This window comes from Prionailurus bengalensis, chromosome B2 (genome assembly GCF_016509475.1).
Source record: "Prionailurus bengalensis isolate Pbe53 chromosome B2, Fcat_Pben_1.1_paternal_pri, whole genome shotgun sequence".
In the NCBI taxonomy this organism is placed as follows: Eukaryota; Metazoa; Chordata; class Mammalia; order Carnivora; family Felidae; genus Prionailurus; species Prionailurus bengalensis.
In genome coordinates, this window is record NC_057349.1 from 31551912 (window position 1) to 31578659 (window position 26748).

The 26748-nt window shown below is 42.6% G+C and overlaps 2 protein-coding genes across 2 annotated transcripts; one reads left to right on the top strand and one right to left on the bottom strand.

The window, feature by feature from the left end:
- Nucleotides 1-6256: 6256 nt before the first annotated feature.
- Nucleotides 6257-12550, bottom strand: LOC122489384 (HLA class II histocompatibility antigen, DP alpha 1 chain). The gene is given in 4 exon segments (XM_043591115.1): nt 6257-6926; nt 7148-7429; nt 7798-8043; nt 11364-12550. Coding segments are annotated over 4 exon segments (804 nt in total). The 5' UTR covers nt 11464-12550; the 3' UTR covers nt 6257-6750.
- A 1240-nt stretch (nt 12551-13790) lies between these two features.
- On the top strand, nt 13791-26547 carry LOC122489385 (HLA class II histocompatibility antigen, DP beta 1 chain). The gene is given in 5 exon segments (XM_043591116.1): nt 13791-14033; nt 23332-23601; nt 24276-24559; nt 25076-25184; nt 26187-26547. Coding segments are annotated over 4 exon segments (762 nt in total). The 5' UTR covers nt 13791-13933; the 3' UTR covers nt 25184; nt 26187-26547.
- The last annotated feature ends 201 nt before the right edge of the window (nt 26548-26748 follow it).

Here is a 26748-nt window from a genome sequence, read left to right on the forward strand (position 1 = left end):
AAAAAATAAATAAACCTTAAAGAAATTGTCATATTTTTATAAATTTGTGTAGAACTATAGTAAACACCTCTGGTACTTAATAACAAAATGATAGAACTTATATTGTTAAAATTGTTTTGTATTTATTCAACTATTTCTCTGTTTTGAATTAGCCTTACACTATAATAATGAACATTTTTTGATTCCTTACTATGTGCAAGGCTCTGTTTCAAGAGATTCACAAATACTGAATATTAGCCCAGTTAGATTTCCCAATAAACCAATGACATAGGCTCCTTAATAATCTCCATTCTACATGAGAGGAAACTAGTCACAATGGGTTTTAAAAAAATGAGGAACACATATCAGGAACCACATATAAATTTGTTTGTAGGGGATCATTTGGTGTTTAAAACTTCACTACCACCCCCCAAAAATATTGAAATGCCAAGAAAAGATGAACCCTGGGGTCTAACAGTAGGGAGTCCAATCCCTCTAGATCTTCAACACATTGTTTAGGATTTGCTCCATCCCAAAACACATCCAGGCAAGGGGGATGGTGTTCACCATGGAGGGAGAATGACATTCCTTGGGATCTGTTCCTAGGAAGAAAATATATAAAACAATCAAGACTTATGACTCAGCCAGTTGCTCAAAATGAGACTCTCTCTCCTTATGTTGTCTTCAATGAATCTTACACCGTAAAGAATCATGTGCTTTACCGCAAACTTCTGTCTGGTGAGTGACAATTCCTGCTTATTGCTTCCTTTTTCAGAATCTGACCACAGCCAGGCAATACAGAAGGCTGCCCAGGCTCATCATCTCTAATATTTTAATATAGCATATGCTATATTAATATATTTTAGGAGTGAGGCTTATTGAGTGAGAGCTGCTCTGACTGCAAGCCTCTCAGCCCCTGTCCTTTCCCAGGCTCCAGGATGGTGGTCCTGAGGATCACTGGGGCCCCAGGGATGGCAACTTGATATCCTTGGTGATGCTGAGCTCCCCTTTGGTTCAGAGCAGAAACACCCCAGGTAAGTGCAGAGCTGCATTCTTGGAGAACCTGCCTCAGGGAAATGGCCTTGGGGGGCCTTCCATGTGGGCCCACTCCCTGAGAAAGGCTTTGGGGCTCTGATACCATGCAATGGCTGCTAGTCTCACCAGAGAGAGGAGGAAATCAGGGCATGCGTGTATGATACCTGGTGGTCTGGAGTGATTTTGAAGGGACAAGTGTCTCACAGAGGGGTCATCAAAATGGTATTTCAAAATCTATCAAGGATCAGAAAGGGGAAATTATGGTTAGTCTGAATTGTTAAAGATCTGAAGATCACTCGATAGAATCAGTGCACCAGGTAGAGGCCCCTTCCACAGAACCAGGCAGGAACCCTCATTCCATGACCAGTGATGGCCAGAGCAGCAGAGGAGGGTGATGAGGACAAGCTTTGGTTAAGCCCATAGGATACATGCTGCAACTGTCACCTCTGCATCTTCCCCCCCTCCACCCCTGCACCTTGTCCAGAACTCCCACATCCAGCACAGTAGGATAGGGCCAGAGAGGAAGTGAGAAACAGGAAATGGCATCCTTCTTAAGATGCCCCTTATGCGTAATTTAATATTATAACTTCTAGGTTTCTGTATCAAATCCTCATAGCACCTCTGAATTTCTAGTTCCAATTCACCACCAAGAATAGAATGGTGAAACAGTTTATGTTAAAATTCTCCAACTGAAACACATACTCATCCATATTCCCATATTTTGCTCCAAGCCCACGGACCCAGCAGGCGATGTGACCTTAATTGACAATTGGGACTTGAACATCAGTAAACTGGCTAACAAACTGGGATCTAAAGTAAAGCCTGACAGGATGGGGCAGGTGTATCAGAGGACTAATGAGTACAGCATGATTTGGTATAAAAGAACATTGAGTCACAAAGAGCTTAACAATTTTATTATAGGAAACTCCTGCAAAACAGTGTGTCTACTGAAAGATGGGTCTTTTCTGATGCCTAGAGCAAGACAGGAGTGCTGAAGGTCAGAGTCGAGAAGTGGTCAGAATTCTGGGTGAAATAAAAGGGAGGTGATCAAAGGAGGTTAGCATCAGGATGGACACAATGAGAGGAATAGTTCAGGGCAAATCAGCCCCACAGTGACACCAACAATCTTGTGCCCTCTACCCCATGCTATAGGCTAGGGAAGTACATTCTCTAGATCTGACAGGCACAGAAACTGCAGTAACTACATCCATATTACAGGTCCAGGATATGTGCTCCTAGGGAATTGAAGATCTAGAGACTGGGGAAAGGCCTTAGAGTCTTAGAAGGCACCAGAGATGTCTAGCATATGCAGTATTTATTAGTCCTTAGGATTACTCTGAAAAGATGCTCTATAGGGAGGAGTCTATAGACCAGGGCCTATAGACCATCCTGTGTGGGAACCAAATTATCTCCTACATCAAATTTCAACATTTATTGAGTACTTCCTATATGTCAGGCCCTTTTCAGGTGCTAAGTGTGAGTAGAATCACAGACAGGAAGTAATTGGAGGGGTGTTTGGGGACATCAGTCATTGGTGCTGAGGAGGACAGAGATTCAGAGGCACTGGAGCTTTAAAGTAGATCTGATGTTGGGGACTCCCCTATGTCTTCTGCCACATAAAGATTGTCCCCTGTAGTAGGGCAAACATAGTGGGGTTAGGATTCCCAGTTTGGCATCGAATTCTCCATCCCTTTATGCCTGTCTCTTTCATTTTCTTTCTTCATCAGCACTTCAGGAGAAGGCGGTCTTCCCAGCAGACGTTGCAGACCAGTGAGAAGTCAAAGGGCACCGTGAGGAGATGTCATTTCACTCTCCTGCTCTCGTCAGCCCACGTGCTCTGAAACTTCTGAGACAGTGAGGCCCAGCAACAAGATGATGAAAGTTGAAGGAGGTAGGAGTTGGGCTGCTCTTTAAAGGGTCACCAATAACCCTTCAATACTGGCCCAGTGGATACTTACCATACCTGCCAGATTATAAACACGTAACATCATTAGCTACTTCCTCCTTCCTGAAACTTCTGCTCCCTTGCCTTAGGCGATGAAATATTCTTCTAACTTTCCTGCCACTCTGCTTCTTTGAAGTCTCTCTGAACACTTCTCGTTCTTACATTTTATATAATGAAAATAAGATAGGCGGTACTGATGTACAAATCACAGGGTGTCTAATTTTCACTCATGCTACATGTCCAGTGTGCCAGGAGAGTAGCTCTGCTAATTGTAGTTGCTCAGGGAGATGGGTTGAGAGACCTTCTTCGACATCTGCCCCCATAAGTTCCCAAGCAGAGTAAAAGGCCCTAATGAATCATACACTGGCTCTTAATGATCCCTCCCAGAAATAACATGTCACTTCTCACATTTTGTTATCCAAAGTAAATCACACGGCTGTATCTAATTTCAAAAGAGTTGGAATCTTTGGCGGTAACAAAGTATTCAATAAGTACACATTAAATAAATAATATATTACTCACTTATACCAGACACCTGTATTGAGGACCTACTTTGTACAAGGAACTATGCTAGGCTTTGTGAGTAAAAGGAGCTTCCAGCTCCTAAAAGGTTTACAAATTACCTACTGACCTAAGGGCCTCTGGGGTGTTGGCAATGTTCTATTTCTTGACAAAAGTAGTAGCTACATGGGTGTTTGCTTGATAATCATTGGCTGTGCCTTACTGTTTTGTGTATTTCTTACATATGTCTGCCGGTTCACAAGAAAAGGTTTTAAAAAGAGAGGCAAAGGAGAATATTTGTAATTTGAGGCAAAAACAAGAAACCAATAAATCGAGCAGAAAAACTGAGTTTTAAGAATGGTTGGAATAAAGAATATTTACATGAAACAACTATTGTCATGTCCACAACTGGAGAATAATTAATAAAGAAGAGGCCCAACAGAGGAATGCTCTCGAGGGCAATATGAAAAATTAAACAATAGGAAATATAAAAGAAAAGCTATGAGACATGAAGGATAGAAACTAACATTCTGGCATTTGGATAATTAGACACCTAGAAAGTGGGGAAAATAGTAAAAAGAGATGAAAAGATTTCCAGGCTTTATAGAAAGATGAAATAGCTTTGACATGGTGCATTGATGACAAATAGATTTTTTAAAAACATCTCTTTTAAAAACATATCTAATAACATTATAAGAAAATTGTAAGAACTTCAAAGACAAAAGAAAATTCTCAACATTTGCAGAGAGAGCAGTTGCACCTATAAAAGAACAAGAGCAGGGGTGCCTGGGTGGCTCAGTCAGTTAAGCATCTGACTTTGGCTCAGGTCATGATCTCACAGTCTGTGGGTTGAGCCCTGTGTCAGGCTCTGTGCTGACAGCTCAGAGCCTGGAACCTGCTTCAGATTCTGTGTCCCTCTCTCACTCTGCCCCTTCCCCACTCATGCTCTGTCTGTCTGTCTGTCTCTGTCTCAAGAATAAACATTTAAAACAATTTTTTTAAAAAAGTAGTGCCTAGGAGAAAATGTCTAGGTTTTAAACAAACCTTATCAGGAAAGGAAGCCTGAAAACAAATGTGCTAATCATTTCCATTAAGAGAATGGAAAAGTAGAAAGACAGCAAAAGAAAAAAAAATGTAAATGATAGAGACATGGGCAGAATTCAGTGAGCTAGAAAACCAAAAATAGGGAAGATAAACAAAATCAAAATTTGATTCAATGGAAGGTTTAAAGAGGTTGATAGATCCATCTGGCAACACTCTTAAGGAAAATGTAGGTGATTCACAATGAAAAGGAGAAACAAAGACATTTTTAACTGAAAAAGGCTTGTTATGAGCAATTCTATTCCAATAAATCTGAAAATTTAGATTAGATGGATACATTTCTAGAACAACACAAAGGTCAAAACTACAGGAAGGAATAGGAACCTGAAAAATAGAGTAATGAGCATCAAAGACAGGCTTGGGAAGCAAAGACTACTTTGCCCTGTCCTAATGTGCCAGCTAGGGCATTTCAAAAACAAATCGTTCCTCTCTTATACATGCTGTTCTGGAACACAGAAAAGGAGCAAAAGCTTTCTAAATCATTTTCTGGGGCTGGTGCATCTTTATTCTCAGAGCCAGCTATTTTCTCGTAGTACATGAGAAGAAAATTATGGATTAATGTCAGCCTTGTCACTGAATTCAACAATGTATTACAAACATGATTCATTTCGATCAAATAAGGTTTATCCTAGGATAGTGTTAAGTCCCTGACCATTAGCTTATTTTATTGTAATGTAAGTGCCGGACATTAAGCTTTTGATTGCCAAGGCATCCATCTCAAACACATCCATTGAAAAGACAAGGGTGGCCTGATACACAACTAGAAAAGAGCCAGGTGGCCCCTGCCTGATGAAGTTCCCCTTTTAGAAAGCCCAGGGTGACCTAGATAACCACTTGAGTGACCCTGCTCTTCTCTTCCTGCACTTTTTTTTTTAATTTTTTAATGTTTATTTTTGAGAGAGAGAGAGTCAGAGACAGAGAGACAGAGTGTGAGTGGGGGAGGGGCAGAGAGAGACAGGAAGACACAGAATCCGAAGCTCCAGGCTCCCAGCTGTCAGCACAGAGCCCCATGTGGGCCTCAAACCCACAAACTGCGAGATCATGACCTGAGCTGAAGCTGGAGGCTTAACCAACTGAACTACCCAAGCACCCCTGCCTTCCTGCACTTTAATTCCAGCTCTTATGTTTTAAATTCACCAACAAAGAGTGACCCTGTGAAATCAGAGGCACCCCTTCCTCAACCCCAAAAATGACAGATCCCCAGGTGTCTCCCTCCCCCCACACCTCACTTTGTGGCTCTGGGCATGCCAAGTGCCTTCCAGGACTTGTGAGTAATAAATTAATAAACCTTGTTTTTTTCAAAGTTCCCTAATGGTCGTTGCTGAGGATTGTCTTGCAGTCATAAGAACCACAAGGGCCAATCGGGCCACAACATTGGCTCCTGTCACTACAAGTAGTAGGGACCCAAGCGAGTGCCCCTAGGCATTCCTAGCTGATCACCATCATTACTTTATATCAGTAGGCTGTGATCACACAAAATACCTAGGAATGCAGTGAAGTTTCAATGTCAGAAAATCTATAATATGACCCAAAAAGTCAATAAACCAAAGAATAACATTCATATTAACTTCAAATGAATTCAACTCAATACTTGCATAAACAGAATTTGATCAATTTTACCACATGGCAAGGATTATAAACCAAAAATCTATAGCAAATATATCTATGGAGAAATTAAATCCATTCGTTTTAAGATTATGCAAAAGGTAGGATATCCTTTATTATTACAAATGTTTAACATAGTATTGAAGGTTCTAGACATCACTTCGACAACAAAAGAAAATCAAGGCTATGAAGATTGTAAGGGAGAGAGAAAATGGCCATAGATGATATAATCTACATATTGCATAAGACGGAGCTCTGGAACCCCAATGCCCGAGTCCAAATCCAGACTCTGTACCTTTCAAGCTGTGTGACCTTGGACAGATTCCTTCACCCTCCTCGTGTCTGCTTCCCGCTCTGATGGGGAAATAATGGTATCAACCTCCAAACATAAATGAATACATAAGAAGCCTATAGAATAGAGCTTAGTAAATAGTAAGCAACTCAACTAATGTTCTTTATCATTGTATTATTTTAATCTAGGTCAGTGATTCTGAAATGCGAAGTTCTCAAAGAACCCCTGTTGAAGTGTTTGTCCTTCCTGCCCACTACCCATACCATGTTGCCTCCTCTTTTGCACTGTGCCCCTAGTACCCCCAGCTCTGGGATAACTCACAGGGGCCCCTGCACCCAGGGATGTTGTCGAGCCTCCTGGTCTTCAGGATGATGGTGCCAGTGATGATGCCTGCCACACCCACCACCAGGCCCAGGGCACAGACCACAGTCTCCATTGTCTCAGGCACCTCCATAGGCTCCTGGGCCTCTGGGGCACAAAGGAAAAACAAGAGTTAGAAAGTGCAGAGAGCAGGAGCTGGCCTCAGGTTTGGGGGTATAAAGAGTTAGAAAAAATGAGATCACCGGTGAGATTTGGATAAAGTAGCAATAAAACACATGGGATTAAGAAAAGCAGGTGCTGTGGAAAGATGGATCCTGGAAATAGAGAGGGTGTCAGGACAGTGCTGGCAAAAGGAGGGGGCTCCACACCCCAGTGCTGAAGGAGCGGCTGGTCCAGGCCCCAGTGCTCCACCTTGCAGTCATAGACATCTTCAGCCGTGGGAATGAAGGTCAGGTAGTGGAACTTGTGGAACCTGAATTCTGTGCTAGGCAGGAAGATGCTCTCGGCCACACCTTTGGTGACCGTCTGCCCATTGCACAGCCATGTGACATTGAGCACAGGTGGGAAGGACTTGTCCACATGGCAGATGAGGGTGTTGGGCTGTCCAAGCTCCACAGGCTCCTTGGGAAACACGGCCACCTCAGGTGGCTCTGAGAAAGGACAGAACCTGGTGAATCTGCTGCCTTTGGCTGTATCTCAAAGGACCCCACCACCCCACCACCTATATTCTCCAGGTTAGGGGCCACCTCCCTCAGGCTGACCCTTTGCCCCCCACAGGCTTCCAGGTCAAAGTCATAGCTTCTCATACTCCTGACTGGCCTTCTTTTTCTTGAATAAGAAGAAAATGTCTCCTTCGATGACATAACCACCCAGCTTTGTGAACTGAATACTGTTCACTCACAGGGAGAGAGAGGTTCATTCATGAGTGGACATCTAGGTCTCCTATTCTCTATGCAGCAGATGGGCTCTCCCATCCCTGCAGTTGGGTAGTAGAGAAATAAGCAAGAGCAAGCAGTACCATTTCTGGCCCTGGTGTGGTTGGACCATTGGATCAGAGTGTTCAGGTTCTTCTTTGCCATGGCAATGTCAGCAATACCCCTCCAAGCATCAAAGTTGAAGGCACGAATAAACTCTGGCAGATGCCAGATGGTCTCCTTCTTATCCAGATCCACATAGAACTGCTCATCCTCATCAAACTAAAACATGTACTCTCCAGAAGGTCTGTGTGTCTGGACAAACTGGACATACGTTGACACGTGGCCCACTGCATGAAGAGGAAGAAGGGAGATTGAAGAACAGGTGACTATGTAAGAAAGTAAACAGAACACAGGAAGCAAGGAGATAAGGACATAGTAATAACATGAATGAAGAACACAGAAAGTGAGAAATGCAAACTGAAAGAAAAGAAATGGGAAGAAACAATGAGATATATGACTTACTGAAAATTCAGGTTGTTTCCCTTTATTCCAGAAAATTTAAGCATGCATCACTCCAGTACAAGAATAATCACAATGAACACAATAATAAGGTAATATTTATGGAGAACTTACTATGCATTCAATTTATTCTTTGCAATTTCATACCCCCAGGTAAAGCATTCTTTTGCATATTAGGGACCTGCCCACAGAAGTTAAATAACTAGCCCAAGGTAGCACAATTCATGCTGAAAGGAAGATGGAATCATCCTCTCCATCCACACCCACAACATCTCAGAAGCCTTGCAGAAAAAGACATATCAAGTTAATGATAAAGTCACAAAGTGGAGTGGGAGAAAGGGGAGAGTGGAATAAAAATCTTCTGGAGTGGAAAATTTTTTAAATTGTGAAGGAAATGAAAAGACGTCCAGAGTCTTGGTGCTACTTACAGACTTCTAGTTACTGTTTTAGCTTTACATGATGGTAGATCATGTAACCTTGTCCACAACACCTTCATTTAAGGCATTTTAAATTTTCAAGTATTATCATTCACACAGCATTCACAACTTTTCTTGTTGACTTTATGTTTTTAAGGGTAGTTTCCACTGGAAATAATAGTTGTTGCGTTTGAAACACCTATGGCATAGCATCTTAGTTTTACCTGATGTGTAAGAAACAACAAAAAGTTATACAATAACAAAAAATCTATTGGTATTACAGTAAAACAATAAAAATGAGACAGTTTTGGGCTAAGAAAAGGAATTAGGAGGAAGTGACGCTCCAGGGCTCACTGGTCTAGCATCCAAATCAAAGATTCAAAGATTATCCCTGCAGCTCCAACACAAGAACTAATCCTCTCCTTGGATGCCTCTAGTGACAGGATTCATTGTCTCATGCAAATGCTTGGGGACATCCACTGAATTTAGTGACTACAAAATCCTCACCTACAGAAAAGAAGATAAAAGAAAAAGAAAGAAGAAAACATACAGGGAACAGACATGGCTACCCGGACATAGTTTGTTCATCCTAAGATATCTCATTTTATTGTTTTTGCAAAGTCTTAAAACTAAAGGTCTGTGCATTGTGAAGCAAATTATACTCTTACAGATGTTCACTTTCATTCAGTCAAAAAAAAGTCTTTAATGTGAACCTTGACTCTCTAGGCATTAAGGCTATAACTCAAAAGACATGGTCCTTGTCCTCAAGCTGTTTGAGATCGAAAGAATGAGAGAGACAAAGATGATTTGTATATATGTGATCATCACTACTGCATTATCACAGGGTACATACAGGTGCTGCTTGGGAGCAAATGGAGAGCATTAAAATGAGATTGAAGTAAGGCTTCCTAGAGATGGTTTTTATGTGAGGTTAGCAGAGACAGAGAGAAGTGGTGTCTCTAGCAGGAGACGTAGGAGCAGAGAGGCATGGGACTTCTTGGAGGGTCGGAGGGTGCTACGGCAGCTCGGAGGATATGGAGAGCTTACTTTAGGACCTGCCTTGTATGATAATTGCAGGTGTTTGAATTTGATCCAGAGCCCCCTGGAAAATCATTGAAGGGTCTTCAGAGAGTAACACAATTAGATTTGTACATGAAGGTGGCAGCTATAAGGATGATAGATTAGAGGAGGCTCGTTTGTAAGCAAGACCAGTAGGACTCTTCAGCAATCAGGTGGCAAGTGATGAGGGTGTAGATAGGGCAGTAACATGGGGTAAGAAGAAGAGAGGATGAATTTGAATGACAGTGAAGAGATGAGAAGCCACAGGACCCAGTAAGTACTGTGGTGGAAATAGGGATATGAAGGAGTCAAAAATATCCAAGCAACATGGAGAATTGTGGCATCAGTGACTGAAAAAGTAATGAAGGACAAGGAAGTGGTTGAGAGAAGAAAAAGTGTTCTTTGGGGGACATAATGAGTTTGAATTTCTGGGTGACCAAGTGGAGTTGATTTGAGAGCAGTTGAAATAATGGATGGAGGGGCGCCTGGGTGGCGCAGTCGCTTAAGCGTCCGACTTCAGCCAGGTCACGATCTCGCGGTCCGTGAGTTCGAGCCCCGCGTCAGGCTCTGGGCTGATGGCTCGGAGCCTGGAGCCTGTTTCCGATTCTGTGTCTCCCTCTCTCTCTGCCCCTCCCCCGTTCATGCTCTGTCTCTCTCTGTCCCCCCAAAAATAAATAAACATTGAAAAAAAAATTAAAAAAAAAACATTAGCGTTAAAAAAAAAAAAAAAAAGAAAGAATGGATGGATCTCAGGCTAGACTGGGCCGGTGACATAGACTAGGAGTCCTCATGGTAGGTGAAGTTAAAAGCTTGGATTGAGTCACCCAAGAAGTGTACAAAGTCATCATAGTAGGGTCGGAGTGTGTGGTCCTGCGTCCTGGCAACAAATATGGACATTCAAAAAAGAGGCTGGGGGCACCTGTCTGGCTCAGTTGAAAGAGCATGTGACTCTTGATCTCGGGGTCATGAGTTCAAGCCCCACGCTGGGTGTAGAAATCACTTGAATAAATGTTTTTAAAAAGAGGCTGTAAAGGAGACGACTAATGAGTGGGAAGAAAACAAGGAGGAAGTGTGCTCAAGACAAAGAACAAGAGAAAAATTCCAGGAAGGAGGAAGTGGTCATGTCGCAAATATTACTAGTGACACAGGTAAGATCCACACAGAGAAGTGACCACTGGTTTTCATTGTAGGGAGACCACTAGTGGCCCCACTGAGAGCAGCATCAAATGTGAGGAGACAAAAGGGAGAATGCAGTGGGCTGAGGACTGAGTGAAGCAGGGGAAAGTCCAAAACAGGCATTGCAGACTCCAATTTCAAGAAGTTTACCTCTGAAATTTAAGAGAGACACACAGATTGTCCAGAAGACACAGAGCCATGGCTCTTCACTCATCCACACTGTGACATGGAGCTCATGAGACATGTTCTCTGCCTTTTAATTTCTAGCTTGAGAATAATAAATGCACTCCTGCAAAAGCTGTTGTGAAAATGAAATGAGAGTTGGCACTTGGTCAGGTTCAATAAACACTGGTTCTTGCTGCTGTCAGAAAGAAAAAAGCAGAACACCTCATACAAGAGGAAGAAGAAGAAAGGGGAGAAACAGGAGAGAAAACAGCACCTGTGGGCTACAAATCTCCTTATAGTCCACACCCTCTCTGTCCCACCAGAGCACTCACCCTTGATGGCCCCATTTCCATGGGGGCTCAGAAGGGCATCCAGGGAGATGACTCGCAGGATCATGACTTGGGTCTGGCACCTTATGTCTTCAAGGTGCATCTGCAGTGACTGCTGTGAACCAGCCTGTGAAGAGAGAATGAGGTAGTGCAGGGCAGGGCGGAGTTCTGAATCCAGGACTTACTTCCCTATCCCATTGAGGGAGAAGGTGTGGAGGTGAAACAGCTCAACCAGAAAATGTCAGAAGAGGCATCTCTGGCCAGGAAAGAAAATGATAGAACCACTGGGAGAGGAAGTGGGAGAGCTGTCAGGATGAAGGTGGCCCGGAAACTCCCAACCTATGTGGGATTTGGGAATAAGAGAAAGAAAACTATGAAAGAGACATCATAACCATCTTCCTCTTCGCCTGGCTGGCTCAGTCAATAACAGCATGCTACTCTTAATCTCAGGGTTGTGAGTTCAAGCCCCACATTGGGCATGGATCCTACTTAAGGTCCCTCCACGGTGAACACCATCTCCCTTGCATGGACGTGTTCTGGGAGAGCACAAGTCCTAAGCAGTGTGTTAACCATTTAGAAGGTTAGACTGTCGATCCCAGAACTCAGAATTAGTCCTGGGAGCTGTACAGGCAGTCACTCAAGGTGTGTGGTGTGTATTTTCTCCTCTCAGCAGTCCTGTAGATCTTAGAAGTAAAAAGGGGATTGACTAAGGGTCTCTGGGTTATACCAGATAAGGCATGGAAGTAACTGTACCACTTTATACAAATTACTTGGCCTTTCTGGGCCACAGTTCCTTCATTTTTGAAATGGAGATGGTAGCACTTGTGTATCAGTAATTCTGTGAGGGTGACATGGGAGCATCCATATAAAATGCTTCAGAAAGTTACAGATCTGAGAGTTTTGAATAGACCAATGAAGTTATCAAAGACCATTCTTTTTTTTTTTCAGTTCAACATATGTATATACTTTTGGTAACTTTTAAACACCAAATAATCCCAAAAAACAATACAGATAGTTCCTGAAATATACTCCCCCAGAACACACAACCTAAAAAGACAATGACAAAACAAATACAATTTCCAACTAATGTATTAAGTCCTTAAATAAAGTGCTGCTAAACTGAATAAAAGCAGATACAATTATTTAAGTTTTCTATTAGGAAATTGTTCCTGATACATTATAGCAAAGCATCAGGCCCTTTCTGCTACTTCCTGCCTTTATTTTTTTTATTATTTTTTTTTAAAATATTCTTTTTAATTTTTTTTTCAACGTTTTTTATTTATTTTTGGGACAGAGAGAGACAGAGCATGAATGGGGGAGGGGCAGAGAGAGAGGGAGACACAGAATCGGAAACAGGCTCCAGGCTCTGAGCCATCAGCCCAGAGCCCGACACGGGGCTCGAACTCACGGACCGCGAAATTGTGACCTGGCTGAAGTCGGACGCTTAACCGACTGCGCCACCCAGGCGCCCCTTCCTGCCTTTTTTAAAAACCCACTGTGACTTACTGCTTCTCATGTAGAATGGAAATTATTATGTCATTGGTTTATTGTGAGATCTAATTGGGATGATACTCAGAATTTGTGAATCTCTTAAAACAAAGCCTTGCACATAGTAAGGGATCAAGAAATGTTAATTATTACAATGCAGGACTAGTTCAGAACACATGAAATTCTTTATCAAATGCAATGTATTATTTGCTCCACTAATATAAATTCTGTAATTTTAACAATAAACACCAGAGGAACCTTCTGTAGATCCACCCTCCTTTATTGTAGCTCCAAACCCCTCTATAATAAAACAACACGTCAGAGAAAGATGTACCATTAGACTTAATGTGAAATGATTAGGGAAATTGTCCTTAACAGTAACATTTAAATGTTTAACATTTAAATAAAGGTGCCTTATATCACCACATTCTATATGAAGAGGAAATAAAAGAGTAACAATTAGAAATGAAGCAATTAAGTATTTTTTGCTTTCTGCTTATCTGCCTGGAAACATCAAACAATTCCTCTAAAATTACCAAAGGTATATATAAAAATTATCAAAGGCATAAAATGGTACACATAATATCATTTGATAACAAATGAATTCTTGTATGATACTAAGAATCAACATGAAGTTTTAAAGAAAAGTTATCCATTCACAAAAGTCACTACCCATAAAAAATACAAGATAACTTCAATGACATATTTCAAAACAATATCATTAAGAGGAAGATGATTTGATTTTTTAAATTTTAAATAGGGGATGGTGTTCACCATGGAGGGGGAACGATGTTCCTAAGGAGGAAAATATATAAAATAATCAAGCTTTATGGCTCAGCCAGTTGCTCAAAATGAGAATCTCTCTCCTTTTACTGTCTTCAGTGAATCTTACACCTTAAAGAATCATGTGCTTTGCCCCAAACTTCTGTCTGGTGAGTGACAATTCCTGATTATTGGTTCCTTTTTCAGAATCTGGCCACTCCCAGAGGTTATAGAAGGCTGTCCAAGCTCTCTGATATCCCATTGAGTGAGAACTGCTCTGACTGCAAATATCTCAGCCCCCATTCTTTCTCCCAGGCTCCAGTATGGTGCTCCTGAGGGTCCCTGGGGCCCCGGGGATGGCAGCTCTCATGATGTCCTTGATGACGCTGAGCTCCCCTTTGGTTCAGAGCAGAGACACCCCAGGTAAGTGCAGAGCTGCTATTCTTGGAGAACCTCCCCTCAGGGAAATGCTTAGGGGGGCCTTCCATATGGGCCCACTCCCTGAGGAAGGCTTTGGGGCTCTGACATCGTGCAGAGCTGCTAGTCTCACCAGAGAGAAAAGGAAATCAAGGGACAATGGTACCTGGTGATCTGGAGTGATTTGGAGGGACAAGTTTCTCACAGAGGGATCATCAAAATGGCATTTCAACATCAAAGATCAGAAAGGGGAAATTATGGTTAGTTTGCATTGTCCACAATCTGAAGATCTCTCTATCAAATCAGTGCTCCAGGTAGGCACTCCAGAACCTAGGCGCTGGTAGGTTCTGTGGAAGGATCCGCAGAACCAGGCAAGAACCCTCATTCCATGACCATTGTTGGCCAGGGCAGCAGAAAAGGGTGATGGGCACTAGCTATGGTTAAGGCCAGCAGGATACCAGTTGCAGCTGTCCCTCACATCAGGAGTCAGGTCAGGGCACATCAGGACAGAGCCAGAGAAGAAGTGAGAAACAGGAAATGGCCTTTTCTAGTTCTGATTCACCACCATGTGTGATAGAAAGGTGAATCTGTTTATGTTAAAATTTCTCAGCCTCTTCATCCCCATCCATAAGGCCAGCCCCACTTCCTCCTGAGGATCAGGTACTATGGGGCTCTTTCCTCAATTTCCAGAGGTAGTAGCATCTGAAACTCCCAAATCCATCTGCTCAGACTCCATCCCGATATACCCATTTCTCAGATAGAGGGAAGAGAAAATTTCAGACATTTATGACTCAGATGGACAGAGAGTTGGACAGGGCATCTCAGCCATGCACGTGTGCTTGCACATAAGAGAAGAAACGGAGAAGCGAGAATCCTAGACTGCTGGAGGGGCTGTGGAAGTAGCTGGTGAGATGGGACAGTGTCCCACAGGACGTGAGAGGAGAGGCATCACCATTCTGGTGTGGTGGGTAGTGATAGTGGTGGACGTTGATATGAGTACATTTGAAATCAGGTCTGGGGTCTGCTTTGGAGTGAACAGAGAGTGGTGGGTGGTGGGAGGGGTGGGGTGAGGCGGAGAAGCCAGTGGGTTCAGACATAAGAGGAACAAATGGAATTTCCCTGCCCTGCAAGAGAGACCACTGGGGGGTGGGAGCAGGTGGAGCCAGAGCTCTCGGCACAGTTTTGATGCTGAGGAACTCACTGCTGGGTGAAATGTGGAGTCCGGGAAACTTGGACCCAATGGGCCTGGGCATATTCCTCCATTTCCTTCATATGCTTCCAATTCCTCGGGGTTTCCTCAACTTCCAACAGAGCAGAAATAAAAAGAGAGAAAAGGGGAGAACCTCGCTTAACGGGACCTGGGTGACACTGAGATTGTTGAGAAAATACTAGTGCCTATTGGATCATGAAGAAAATTGTGGAGTAGGGAAGCATCCGACTCATGGATGAAACAGGAGCTCTAAGAGCCGCTTGAAACATCCTCTGTTCAGGGCATTCTCCATCCTGGCATTTAGACCCTGGGACTCTGGCCTACCACACACCTGGGCAGCAGAAGACACCTGGGGATTTAAGCTTTTGTTTACTCCCCTTCTTCTGCCTCCCTTTCCCAAGTGAAAGAAGAGGTGGAAAGAAAAACTATCAGTATTAATAAAAGCTCCTTTTCAAGCATTAATGTCGTGCTTCAAAGGGCAGCTCCTTTTGAGCCATTCTGAACAAACCAGGCTCTGTCCCTCGTTTCTCTCTGTCTCCACATAATCTACCCCATCACAGCTTGACAAGGGGAAGAGCTCTAGCCTCCAGTGACCAGGGCCAGACTCTATGCTCTAGGTTTTATTTATATCGTTTTATTGAGTTTTAAATTAAATCAAAGTAGTCCTTCAAGGTAGAAAAATAATAATAACAACATCCTTTTTTATAGGTAAAAAAGTTGAGACTCTGAGAAGTTGATTACTTGCCCAAGGCCACACAGCTGGTCTGTGGACATCTTTACTGCCCTGTCCACATTGCCTTCCTTATATCCTATAGTAATTACATAGTCTTAATATGTCCTATTCTGAAAAGATGATTTCTTTTATGCCAAAACTCTTCTAGCTCTACTCTAGAAAATTCAGATGTTTTCAAGAGTTTTACAAAGTCTGTGCTACTTTTCAAATACACATACAAGACAGTTTTGAGAGACCCTTTGTATGACATCTGTCTGCTTTGAAAATAAGATCTCATTATGGGAAAAAGAAAGTCAATTGCTTTACTTAAAAAAAAAATTTTTTTAACTCCAGTACAGTTAACATGCAGTGTTATATTAGTTTCAGGTGTACAATATAGTGATTCAACAATTCTATATATTACTCAGTGCTCATCAAGATAAGTGTACTTTTTAATCCCCTTCACCTGTTTCATCCATCCCCCCATCCACCTTCCCTCTGGTAACCATCGTTTGTTCTCTATAGTTAAGAGTCATTTCTTGGTTTGTCTCTTTTTTCCCTTTGTTTATTTGTTTTGTTTCTTAAATTCCATATATGACTGAAATCACATGGTATTTGTCTTTCTCTGACTGACTTATTCCACTTAGCATTATACTGTAGCTCCATCCATGTCATTGCAAATGGCAAGATTTCATTCTTTTTTATGGCTAAATGACATTCCATTGTATCTATACACCACATCTTCTCTATCCATTCATCTATCGATGGACACTTGGACTGCTTCCATAATTTGGCTATTATAAACAATGCTGCATTAAACACAGGGGTGCACATATCCTTTTGAATTAGTGTTTTCATATTCTTTGGGTACATAGCCAGCAATGCAATGAGTAGATTCTTATTTCTATTTTTAACTTTTTACTATTTCTGTTTTTAATTTTTTGAGCACTCTCCATACTGTTTTCCACAGTGGCTGCACCAGTTTGCATTCCCACCAACAGTCATAGCAGCATTTTTCTAGAGAAGTCTTCTGAGGCAAGGAAAATAAAGCAAAAACAAACCATTGGGACTACATCAAAATTTTTTTAAGTCAATTGCTTTAAAAAAAGAAAGCATTGCAACCACTACTGAGAACTAGCAGAACTGTGTTCTGATTGAAAAACAGGTGGGGAAACCTCTTAGTGGAACAGGGAATGGAGTTGGATGTGGGGGAGGAGAGCAGGCAGGGCAGGTAGAAGATAGATATCACAGACTCCAAACTGGATGGGGCCAGGGGCTCAGAGGCTGAGAGGGCAGAGCATAGAGCAAGACAGGCTCAGGAGACTGAGAGAAATGAAGTGCTCCTGTGGCACAGCCACTAAAAGTCAAATGGGGCTCCCTGAGGCTTGTGTGGTGGCTCCTGAGGCTACTCTTCCTCCTCCCTGCCTGAGCAACCAGTTGAGCAACTTCAAACTGGGACACATGGAGCCCTGAGGAAGGACAAGGATTCTGAAGAGACCACCCAAATCAACTCTAGTCATCTCTGCAGTCACAGAGACAATGGCCAGACCTCCCCTCCCACACACACACACACACACACCCTTCTCTGACTCTTAGGAAGGCCTGTTAAGGCCCCTTGACAGCCACTCGGAGAGGGTCTTGAGCAGAAGGAGAAGCTTCATCTGGGAGCTGGGCTCCCCGACCTCAACCCTGAACTGACATGGTGAGCCTCGTGTTGACATGCTCTTCAAACATCCTTTACTTCTGCCACTGTGCCGCATTGCCCTCATTTCTGTGGTCTGGGAAGTTGTGCCATAAATTCATTCTGGAGTTTCCATTGATGATACATTTTAAGTCACACAGAGAGGCTGCAATTTAAAGACTCCTTCAATAGACAATTGTGGACCCCCAGTTAGATTCCAGGCAGCCAGTAATGTATAATCAACTCTTTGCTGACCAGCATTATGCTGATAACAAAAGCAGACAAAGACAACACAAGAAAAGAAAACTGCAGGCCAATATCCATAATGAATATATATTCAAGATCCTCAAAGGAGGGGCACCTGGGTGGCTCAATGGGTTAAGCATCCAACTCTTGTTTTTGGCTCAGGTCATGATCTCATGGTTGGTGGGCTTGAGTTCCGTGTTTGGCTCTGCACTGACAGCACAGAGCCTGATTGGGATTCTCTCTTTCTCCTTCTCTCTCTACCCCTCTCCCTACATGCTCATACTCTCTCTCTCTTTCTCAAAATAAATAAATAAATATGTAAACGTGTTTTAAAGGTCCTCAAAAGAATACAAGCAAACCATATTCAACAGCATACTAAAGGAATTATACACCATGACTAAGTGGGACACATCCCTAGGATGCAAGGATAGTTGAACATAAACAGATCAATCAGTGCGATACACCACATTAATAAAACAAAAAGGAAAAACAATACATGATCATCTCAACATCCACAGAAAAAACATTTGAGAAAGTTTGGCGCCCATTCACAATTAGACTCTCAACAAAATAAGTATAGAGGGAACTCAAACTCAACACAGTAAAGGTCATATATGAAAAGCCCACAGCCTACCTTATCAATGGAGAAAAACTGAGAGTTTTCCAAGATCTGGTTCAAGGCAAGGATATCCACTCTTGCCTCTTCTTTGCAACATAGTTATGGAAATCCTGGCCAGAACAATTAGACAAGAAAAAGACATAAAAGATATCCGAACCAGAAACAGAGAAGTAGAATTATCTCTGTTTGTGGATGACAAGCTCATATAGACAGAAAACCCCAAAGACTCAAAAAACAAAAAAACAATTAGAACTTTTCAAAAAATTCAGTAAAGTTGCAAGATATTAAGTTAACATACAAACATCAATCACCTTTCTATACACAGACAATGAACTGTCTGAATAGAAGTTTAGAAAACAATCACACTCACAATAGCAACCAAAAGTGTAAAATACTTAGGAATAAACTTTACCAAAGGGGTGAAAGACATGTACACTGGAAATTACAAAACATTGGCAAAAGAAATCAAAAAAGACTGGACTGGAAGAATATTCATAGTACCCAAAATGATCTACAGATTCCATGCCATCCTTTTCAAAACCCCAATAATATTCTTGATGGAAATAGAACAAAATAACTCTAAAATTCATATGGAATCACAAAAGATCCTGAATGATCAAAGCAATCCTGAGCAAGAAGAACAAAGCATCACATTTCCTGATTTCAAAATATATTACAAAGCTACAGTGATTAAAACAGCATAATCTAAGGGGCGCCTGGGTGGCTCAGTCGGTTAAGCAGCCGACTTCGGCTCAGGTCATGATCTCGCCATCTGTGAGTTCGAGCCCCGCATTGGGCTCTGGGCAGACAGCTCAGAGCCTGGAGCCTGTTTCAGATTCTGTGTCTCCCTCTCTCTGACCCTCCCCCATTCATGCTCTGTCTCTCTCTGTCTCAAAAATAAATAAACGTTAAAAAAAAAATTTTTTAAACAGTATAATCTAAGGTGCCTGGGTGGCTCAGTCAGTTAAACATCCAACTCTTAATTTCAGCTCAGGTCATGATCTTAGGGTTTGGGGGTTTCAGCCCCATGTCGCGCTCTGTGCTGTTAGCGCTTAGGATTCTCTCTCTCCCTCTCTCTGCCCCTCCCTTGTTCTCTCTCTCTCTCTCAAAATAAATGAATAAAGTTTTTAAAAAAACAGTATGATACTGACATAAATACAGACGTATAGAGCAGTGGACCATAATGGCCCAGAAATAAATCCACACATCTACAGTCAACTTATACTCAACAAGAATGCCAAGAACATACAATGGGGAAAAGATAGTCTTCAATAAATGATACTGAGGAAACTGGATATCCACATGCGTAATAATAAAATAGGATGCTTATCTCACACCATATATAAAAATCAACTCAAAATGATTAAAGACTTAAATGTAAAATCTGAAATTATAAAACTTCTGGAAGAAAACATACAGGAAAACCTTCTTGACATTGGTTTGAGCAATGATTTTTTGGACATGACATCAAAAGTACCGGCAACAAGCAAAAACAGACAAACAAAATTGCATTAAACTAACAAGCAACTTACTAAATTTACTAAATTTATTTTCAAAGTACAGGAACTCATGTAACTCAATAGAAAACAAACAAACAAAAAACTGATTAAAAAACCAGCAAAGGACCTGAATAGACATCTCTCCAAAGAAGACATATGGTTAGCCAACATGTATATGAAAAAGTACTCAACTTTACTAATTATCAGGGAAATGCAAATCAAAACCACCATAAGATACCATCTCACACCTGGTAGAATGGCTAGTATCAAAAGATGGAAGAAGATTAATGATTCTAGGATGTGGAGAAAAGAGAACTCTGCACGCTGCTGGTGGGGATATAAGTTGGTGCAGCCATTATGGAAAACAGTATGGAGGCTCCTCAAAAAAATTAAAAATAGGAGTGCATGGGTGGCTCCATTGGTTGAGTGTCCGACTCTTGATTTCAACTCAGGTCATGATCCCAGAGTCCGGTGAGTATGGAGCCTGCTTAAGATTCTCTCTCTCCCTCTGCCCTCTCTCCTGCTCACACTCTCTTGCTCTCTAAATTAATTAAGTAATTAAGTAAGCAAATAAGTAAAATTAGAACTACCATATGATCCAAGATCCAACAACCCCACTTCTGGGTATATATCCAAAAGAAATGAAATCTGGATTTTGAAGAGATATCTGCACTTCCATGTTCACTTCAGCATTATTCACATAGCCAACATACGGACACAACTTAAATGTCCATGGACAGATGAATGAATAAAGAAAATGTGGCATATACACACAGCGAAATAGTCTTCAGCCTCTAACAAGAAGGAAATCCTGACATTTGCAACAACATGGCTGAATCTGTAGGACATTACACTCAGTGAAACGGGCCGGATGTAGAAAGACAAATACTGCATGATCTTACTTGTATGTGAAATCTAAAATAGTCAAATCCATAGAAGTGGTTACCAGGGGTTAGGGGAGGTGAAAATGGGGAGGTATTTTTCAAGGAGTACTAAGTTTTATGCAAAATGAGTTAAGTTCTAGAGAACTATGTACAGCAATGTGTCTATAGTTGACAGTATCATATTGTGTACTTGAAATTTAAGAAGGTAGATCTTGAGTGTTTTCACTACAAAAAAAAGAAAAAAAGGTAACTGGTAACTGTATGAGATGGTGAATATGCCATTTGGCTTGTGACTATTTCAAAATGTACACGTGTATCAGGCCATCAGGCTTTATCATGATTTTTTAAATTTTAGAGAGAGAGAAAGCATGCACAAGTGGGGGAGAGGGGGAGAGGAGGTAGATTGAGAAAGAGACAGAGAGAGAGACAGAGAGAGAGAGAGAATCCCAAGCAAGCTCCATGTTCAGCCTGGAGGCCGGTGGGGCTTGATCCCACAACCCTGGGATCATGACCTGAGCCGAAATCAAGAGTCGGACGCTCAACCAATTGAGCCACCCAGGCACCCCTATGTGGTTTTTTATCATCAAATATATGTCAATAAAACTGGAAACATATTTTAAAAAATAAAATCAATTATCTGCCCATTCTCTGATTCATAAGTATTTACTAAGACTAAGGTTAGATGCTGTATACAGATACAAACAAAAGAGTAACTTGCTTTAAAATGTTCAAGTGTAGGGGCGCCTGGGTGGCGCAGTCGGTTAAGCGTCGGACTTCAGCCAGGTCACGATCTTGCGGTCCGTGAGTTCGAGCCCCGCGTCAGGCTCTGGGCTGATGGCTCAGAGCCTGGAGCCTGTTTCCGATTCTGTGTCTCCCTCTCTCTCTGCCCCTCCCCCGTTCATGCTCTGTCTCTCTCTGTCCCAAAAATAAATAAACGTTGAAAAAAAAAAATTTTTTTTTTAAAGTTCAAGGGTAAAGAACAGGATAAGACATGGGAAAAAAATCACATTGTCTGAGTGTCCCTCATGTGATCATTGTGATAAGATTCTAAAACACACAGAGAATGCACTCACCCATTCTTTTTTTTTTTTAAGTTTATTTATTTATTTTGAGAGAGAGAGTAAGCAAGAGTGGGAGAAGGGCAGAAAGCGAGGAAAAAGAGAGAATCCCAAACAGGCTCTGAGCTGTCAGCACAGATCCCCACATGGGGCTCGAACTCATGAACCACAAGATCATGACCTGAGCTGAAATCCAGAGTCAGATACTTAACTGACTGAGCCACCCAGGCGCCCCACACCCACCCATTCTAATGGGTTTCCTACATAGTTTTTGTTCCTATGCATTCTTTCAAAATATGTATTTCTCATGTGTCTATGTATATATATTTTTTAACACTTATTTTTGAGACAGAGAGAGACAGAGCATGAACAGGGGAGGGGCAGAGAGAGAGGGAGACACAGAATCTGAAACGGGCTCCAGGCTCTGAGCTGTCAGCACAGAGCCCGACGCTGGGCTCGAACTCACGGACCGTGAGATCATGACCTGAGCCGAAGTTGGACGCTTAACTGACTGAGCCACCCAGGCGCCCCCCATGTGTCTATATTTTTAACATTCCTACACAATGTTATAAAGTATATTGTTTTCTTTTTCTGTCACTCAGCATAATAACAATAAGATCTGACAAGGGAGTGAAGAGTACAATCATTTGGTTTCTTCTAAGGGTTGCATAATATTCCACGGTGCACATGACAACAGTTTAGGTATGTGCTGTCCCAGGGATGATCACACCGACTGATTTCTGCCAACTCCTCAGTTTCACAAATACTGCCACAGCCAGCAGCAGCCCCTAGCTGTCCCTTTATGAACATTTTTGATGTCTAACAAGTTGTGGGAGTGCTGCATCATATGACATACATCTCTTCAATTTGACTGAGTGTCCCCTGAGTGCTATTCTGACCATCTGAGGCAGCTACACTCCATCAAGCAATATGTGAGTTTTCTCCATACCCCCAGGCACCAGTTTGGAACTATCCAACTCTCTAATTGTTCTGAGTCTGATAGATTTCAGTCTCATTTCCTTCTGAATTTTCAACTTTCTTTCCACTGATGAGCCGCAGTCTGCCTTGCAAGTTTCCTCTCCTACAAATCCCCATCCCGCTCCTTACCTACTTCTCTATCACAGTCCTTTATTTTGCTTGTGTTTTAGGAGTTGCTTATGTATTTTAGATATGAGTCCCATGTCAATTGTAGGCATGGCGAGTCTATTCCTATTCCCTAGTAACTTCTTAGTGGTGCACTTTGCTTAACAGAAGTATTGAAATTTAATGTCATTCCTTTCATTCTATTTTTGCCTTGTGATTCAAATTTGCTCAAGAAATGCTTCCTCACCCCCCTATTCGTTATCACACTCAGCTATCCATTCTGATATTAACCTCATAGTCTACTCCTCATAGAGCTTTACCTCTACCAGAGGCAGAGTGTCTGCTACGAGTTGAACGGGACACACCGCTTCCTGGAACAATACGTGTACAACAGAGAGCTGTTCGTCCAGTTCGACAGTGACAGCGCCGCGGGAGTGTTTGTGGCGGAGTCTGAGCTGGGCCGAGAAACTGCCAAGAACTGGAACATCCAGAAGGAGTTCCTGGAGCTGAGACGGAGCACCGTGGACACGGTGTGCAAGCACAACTTCGAGCTGGACGAGGGTTTCACGCTGCAGCGCAGAGGTGACGGGCGGGTGGGAAGGTGACGACTCTGGAAGGGGTGGGCTTGGGCAGCAGAGGAGAGGGGACCCCCCCCATCCGCCCCGGAGAGGCCACCCTACCCGGGCTCAGAGCCCGTCATGGTGCACAGGAGCCAAGATCAGTGCGGAAAGGGCCAGACTCCCTGCTAATTAAACACGAAAGAGCGAAGAACACTAGGTTTGTGGATCTGGCTACAAACTTTTTTTTTTAATGAAAATATCAAACTGCAAGATCAAAGGAAATCTATTGACTGACTATAACCTGATTCCGAGATAATATTTGGCAGGATTATACATCCTTTTGAACAAGATGAGAAAATGTAAATTCAAGGCATAGCCTGTTCAAACATTTCTCATCAAAAAATATTAGTTACTGTCTCTTACATTTCCAGCAAAAGTGTTAGCACCAACTTTGACCCTCTCCTGTTCTTCTTTGCTCTTTCTTTATTGGGTATGACAAGGTCATTCTTAGAACAACTGAATGTTTCATTCTGTTTTTCCTACTATGTGTTCCATCTTCTGCCTCTAAATACCTTAATAGATATGATTCACATTTAACATCTAAGAAGTCATTTTGGCAAAAAAAAAAAAAAAATCGCTAAATGCACTGTTTTTGGTGGTCTCAGCTGTCATAACAAGATTCTTGTCCCCTCCTAGTCCAGCCTAACATGAACGTCTCCCCCTCCAAGAAGGGGCACCTGCAGCACCACAACCTGCTTGTTTGCCATGTGTCAGATTTCTATCCCGGCCACATTCAAGTCCGCTGGTTCCTGAATGGACCGGAGGAAACAGCTGGGGTTTTATCCACTAACCCGATCCATAATGGAGACTGGACCTTCCAGATGCTGGTGATACCGGAAATGACCCCCCAGCAGGGAGATGTCTACACCTGCCAGGTGGAGCACCCCAGCCTGGACGGTCCTGTCACTGTGGAGTGAGTTGCTCCCTGAACTCCAGGCTCTGAGGGCTTCTCATTCTGTCTTGTGTCACTCACTATACATTGGGGTCACACCACCCCATATTGTTCCTCATCAACCTAACCGCCATCTTTGCTGGAGCAGTAAAGATCTGGCGATTCGAGCACACATGTATCCTGCCCTGGGCAGGTCTAAAGGATCTCTCCTTGTCAAAGCAAAAACTCAGAAAGGCAATTGCATTCATGACTGGCCCTCACACATGGGAACTGCCTCTCTCTTCCATCTCCATTCAGTCCCATAAGCTCGGACTTAATGGGCTGAATAAATCCAGCGTTTGCCTCCTGTGGAAGTCATCACTCTGAGGCCCAAAACATTAGCGTACTGTCCACATCTGCTCCTACTCCATAGTGGCTCCAAGCTTGGCCTTATCCTCTTCCTTTTCTCTCCACGGTGGCTTAGATCAGGGTCCAGGCATCAGACAAGGCCTTGGGGTTGTGGCAGGTGAAGACGGGACTGACCCTGAGTTCATTCTTCTCAGAGGTGCAGTCTGATTCTGCCCGGAGCAAGATGCTGGCTGGAGTCGGAGGCTTCGTGCTAGGGCTCGTGGCCCTCGGAGTGAGCCTCCTTCTCCGTTTTAGAAGCCGTTGAGGTAAGAAACTTCTTGAAAGTGGTTGCTACTGTCTTTCCACTGTCTCACTCCCCTCTTCTTCAGTCATGAAGTTGTGACAGAAAAACAAAACAACAGAGCAAAAGAGGCCACTGAAATCAGATTCGGTTAAGGCAAAGACAGCCTGTAGGGAGGAAGACAGCTAGACGGAGATCTGACCCAGTAAGATACCTGAGGCTGCTGGTCACCCTATTCTGCAGGGTGTTCTTTGAAGCCTGGGGTAGACTCACACCCACAGAGTGGGCCCTGCTTTCATTCCCGGTGACATGGGGGCCGCAGTGCAAACATTTGGTTAATTTTCTCACGTGTTGTCACTCTTTACTCTCTCAGTGACCAAATTCATCTTCCCCTCTTACTTTCATTTCAGGACGATAGGGACCTCAGCCAACAGGTGGTATTTCTGTTTCCTTCTTCCTTCTTGGGATATAATTCATTTCATTGCAACATAAGTTTGGGAGCATTCAATAAGGATGCTGTGTTCAGGATATGTCATGGGCAGTGCCCTGAGAATGAGGAGAAACTCTCAGAGGCTGCTCCTTTTTTTTCAAGTTGAGTCAAATTGCCTCCAACTCTTGATCCCATTTTCATCTGTAAGTGGGTGTGGCCACAGAGCATGACTTTGCCCCATTGCTGAAGGAAAGTCCAGAAACTTTTCCATTTTTCTTAGGCCAGCATTCAGCCTCTCTCTATAATACTTTTCTCTCCTGGGACTCCAGAGGTAAAGGGAATGTAGTCTTTGAGCTTAGATTGTTTTAAATTCTTCTTCTTCTTTTTTTAAAGTTTATTTATTTTGAAAGAGAGACAGCACAAGCGGGGAGTGGGGCAGAGAGAGAAGGAGTGAGAGAATCCCAAGCAGGCTCTACACCGTCAACACAGAGCCTGCCATGGGGCTTGAACTCACAAGCTGTGAGCACAAATCAAGAGTCGGACGCTTAACCAACTTAGCCACCCAGACACCCCTTACGTTCTTCGTATTCTTCACAGGACTCCAGAACTGATCTCAACTATCACACGTAGCCTTAGAACAAGTGATTCTGATACTCCTGTTGTCCAGCAATCCCCCACTTCCAAAAAGGATATTATGGCTAAATTGTGCCCCTGACACCAGTTTCTGAGTGTCTGCATTTTAATTCAATGTACTTACTCTTTCTCAAGTTCTTCCAGTCTATTGAGGGACCTTTCCTGAGGAACATAAACCATCTAAATCGAATATTGTTGTTCTTTCTTTTTGAGAGGAAGGAGATGATCATGTGGCCATGTTTATGGTTGAAGGGTTTGGTGATCACTGGACAGGTCATTGTTGTTTTACCCAGGCAGGGAGAAATAATACACTTCTTGATGGTGATCGATTCTCCTTATTGAATAAGAGGCCAACTGATAGAGGACCTCCTAAAATTTGCTTTACTTCATTGTAGATGACCAAATTCATTCTGCATTTTTACTAGTTGAGGGGTGCAACCATCACTCCTAGAAATCCCAGATGGAACAGACACTGAGCCTGGATTTCGCCATTGACATTCATATAGGACTGATAAAGCATGTCAAC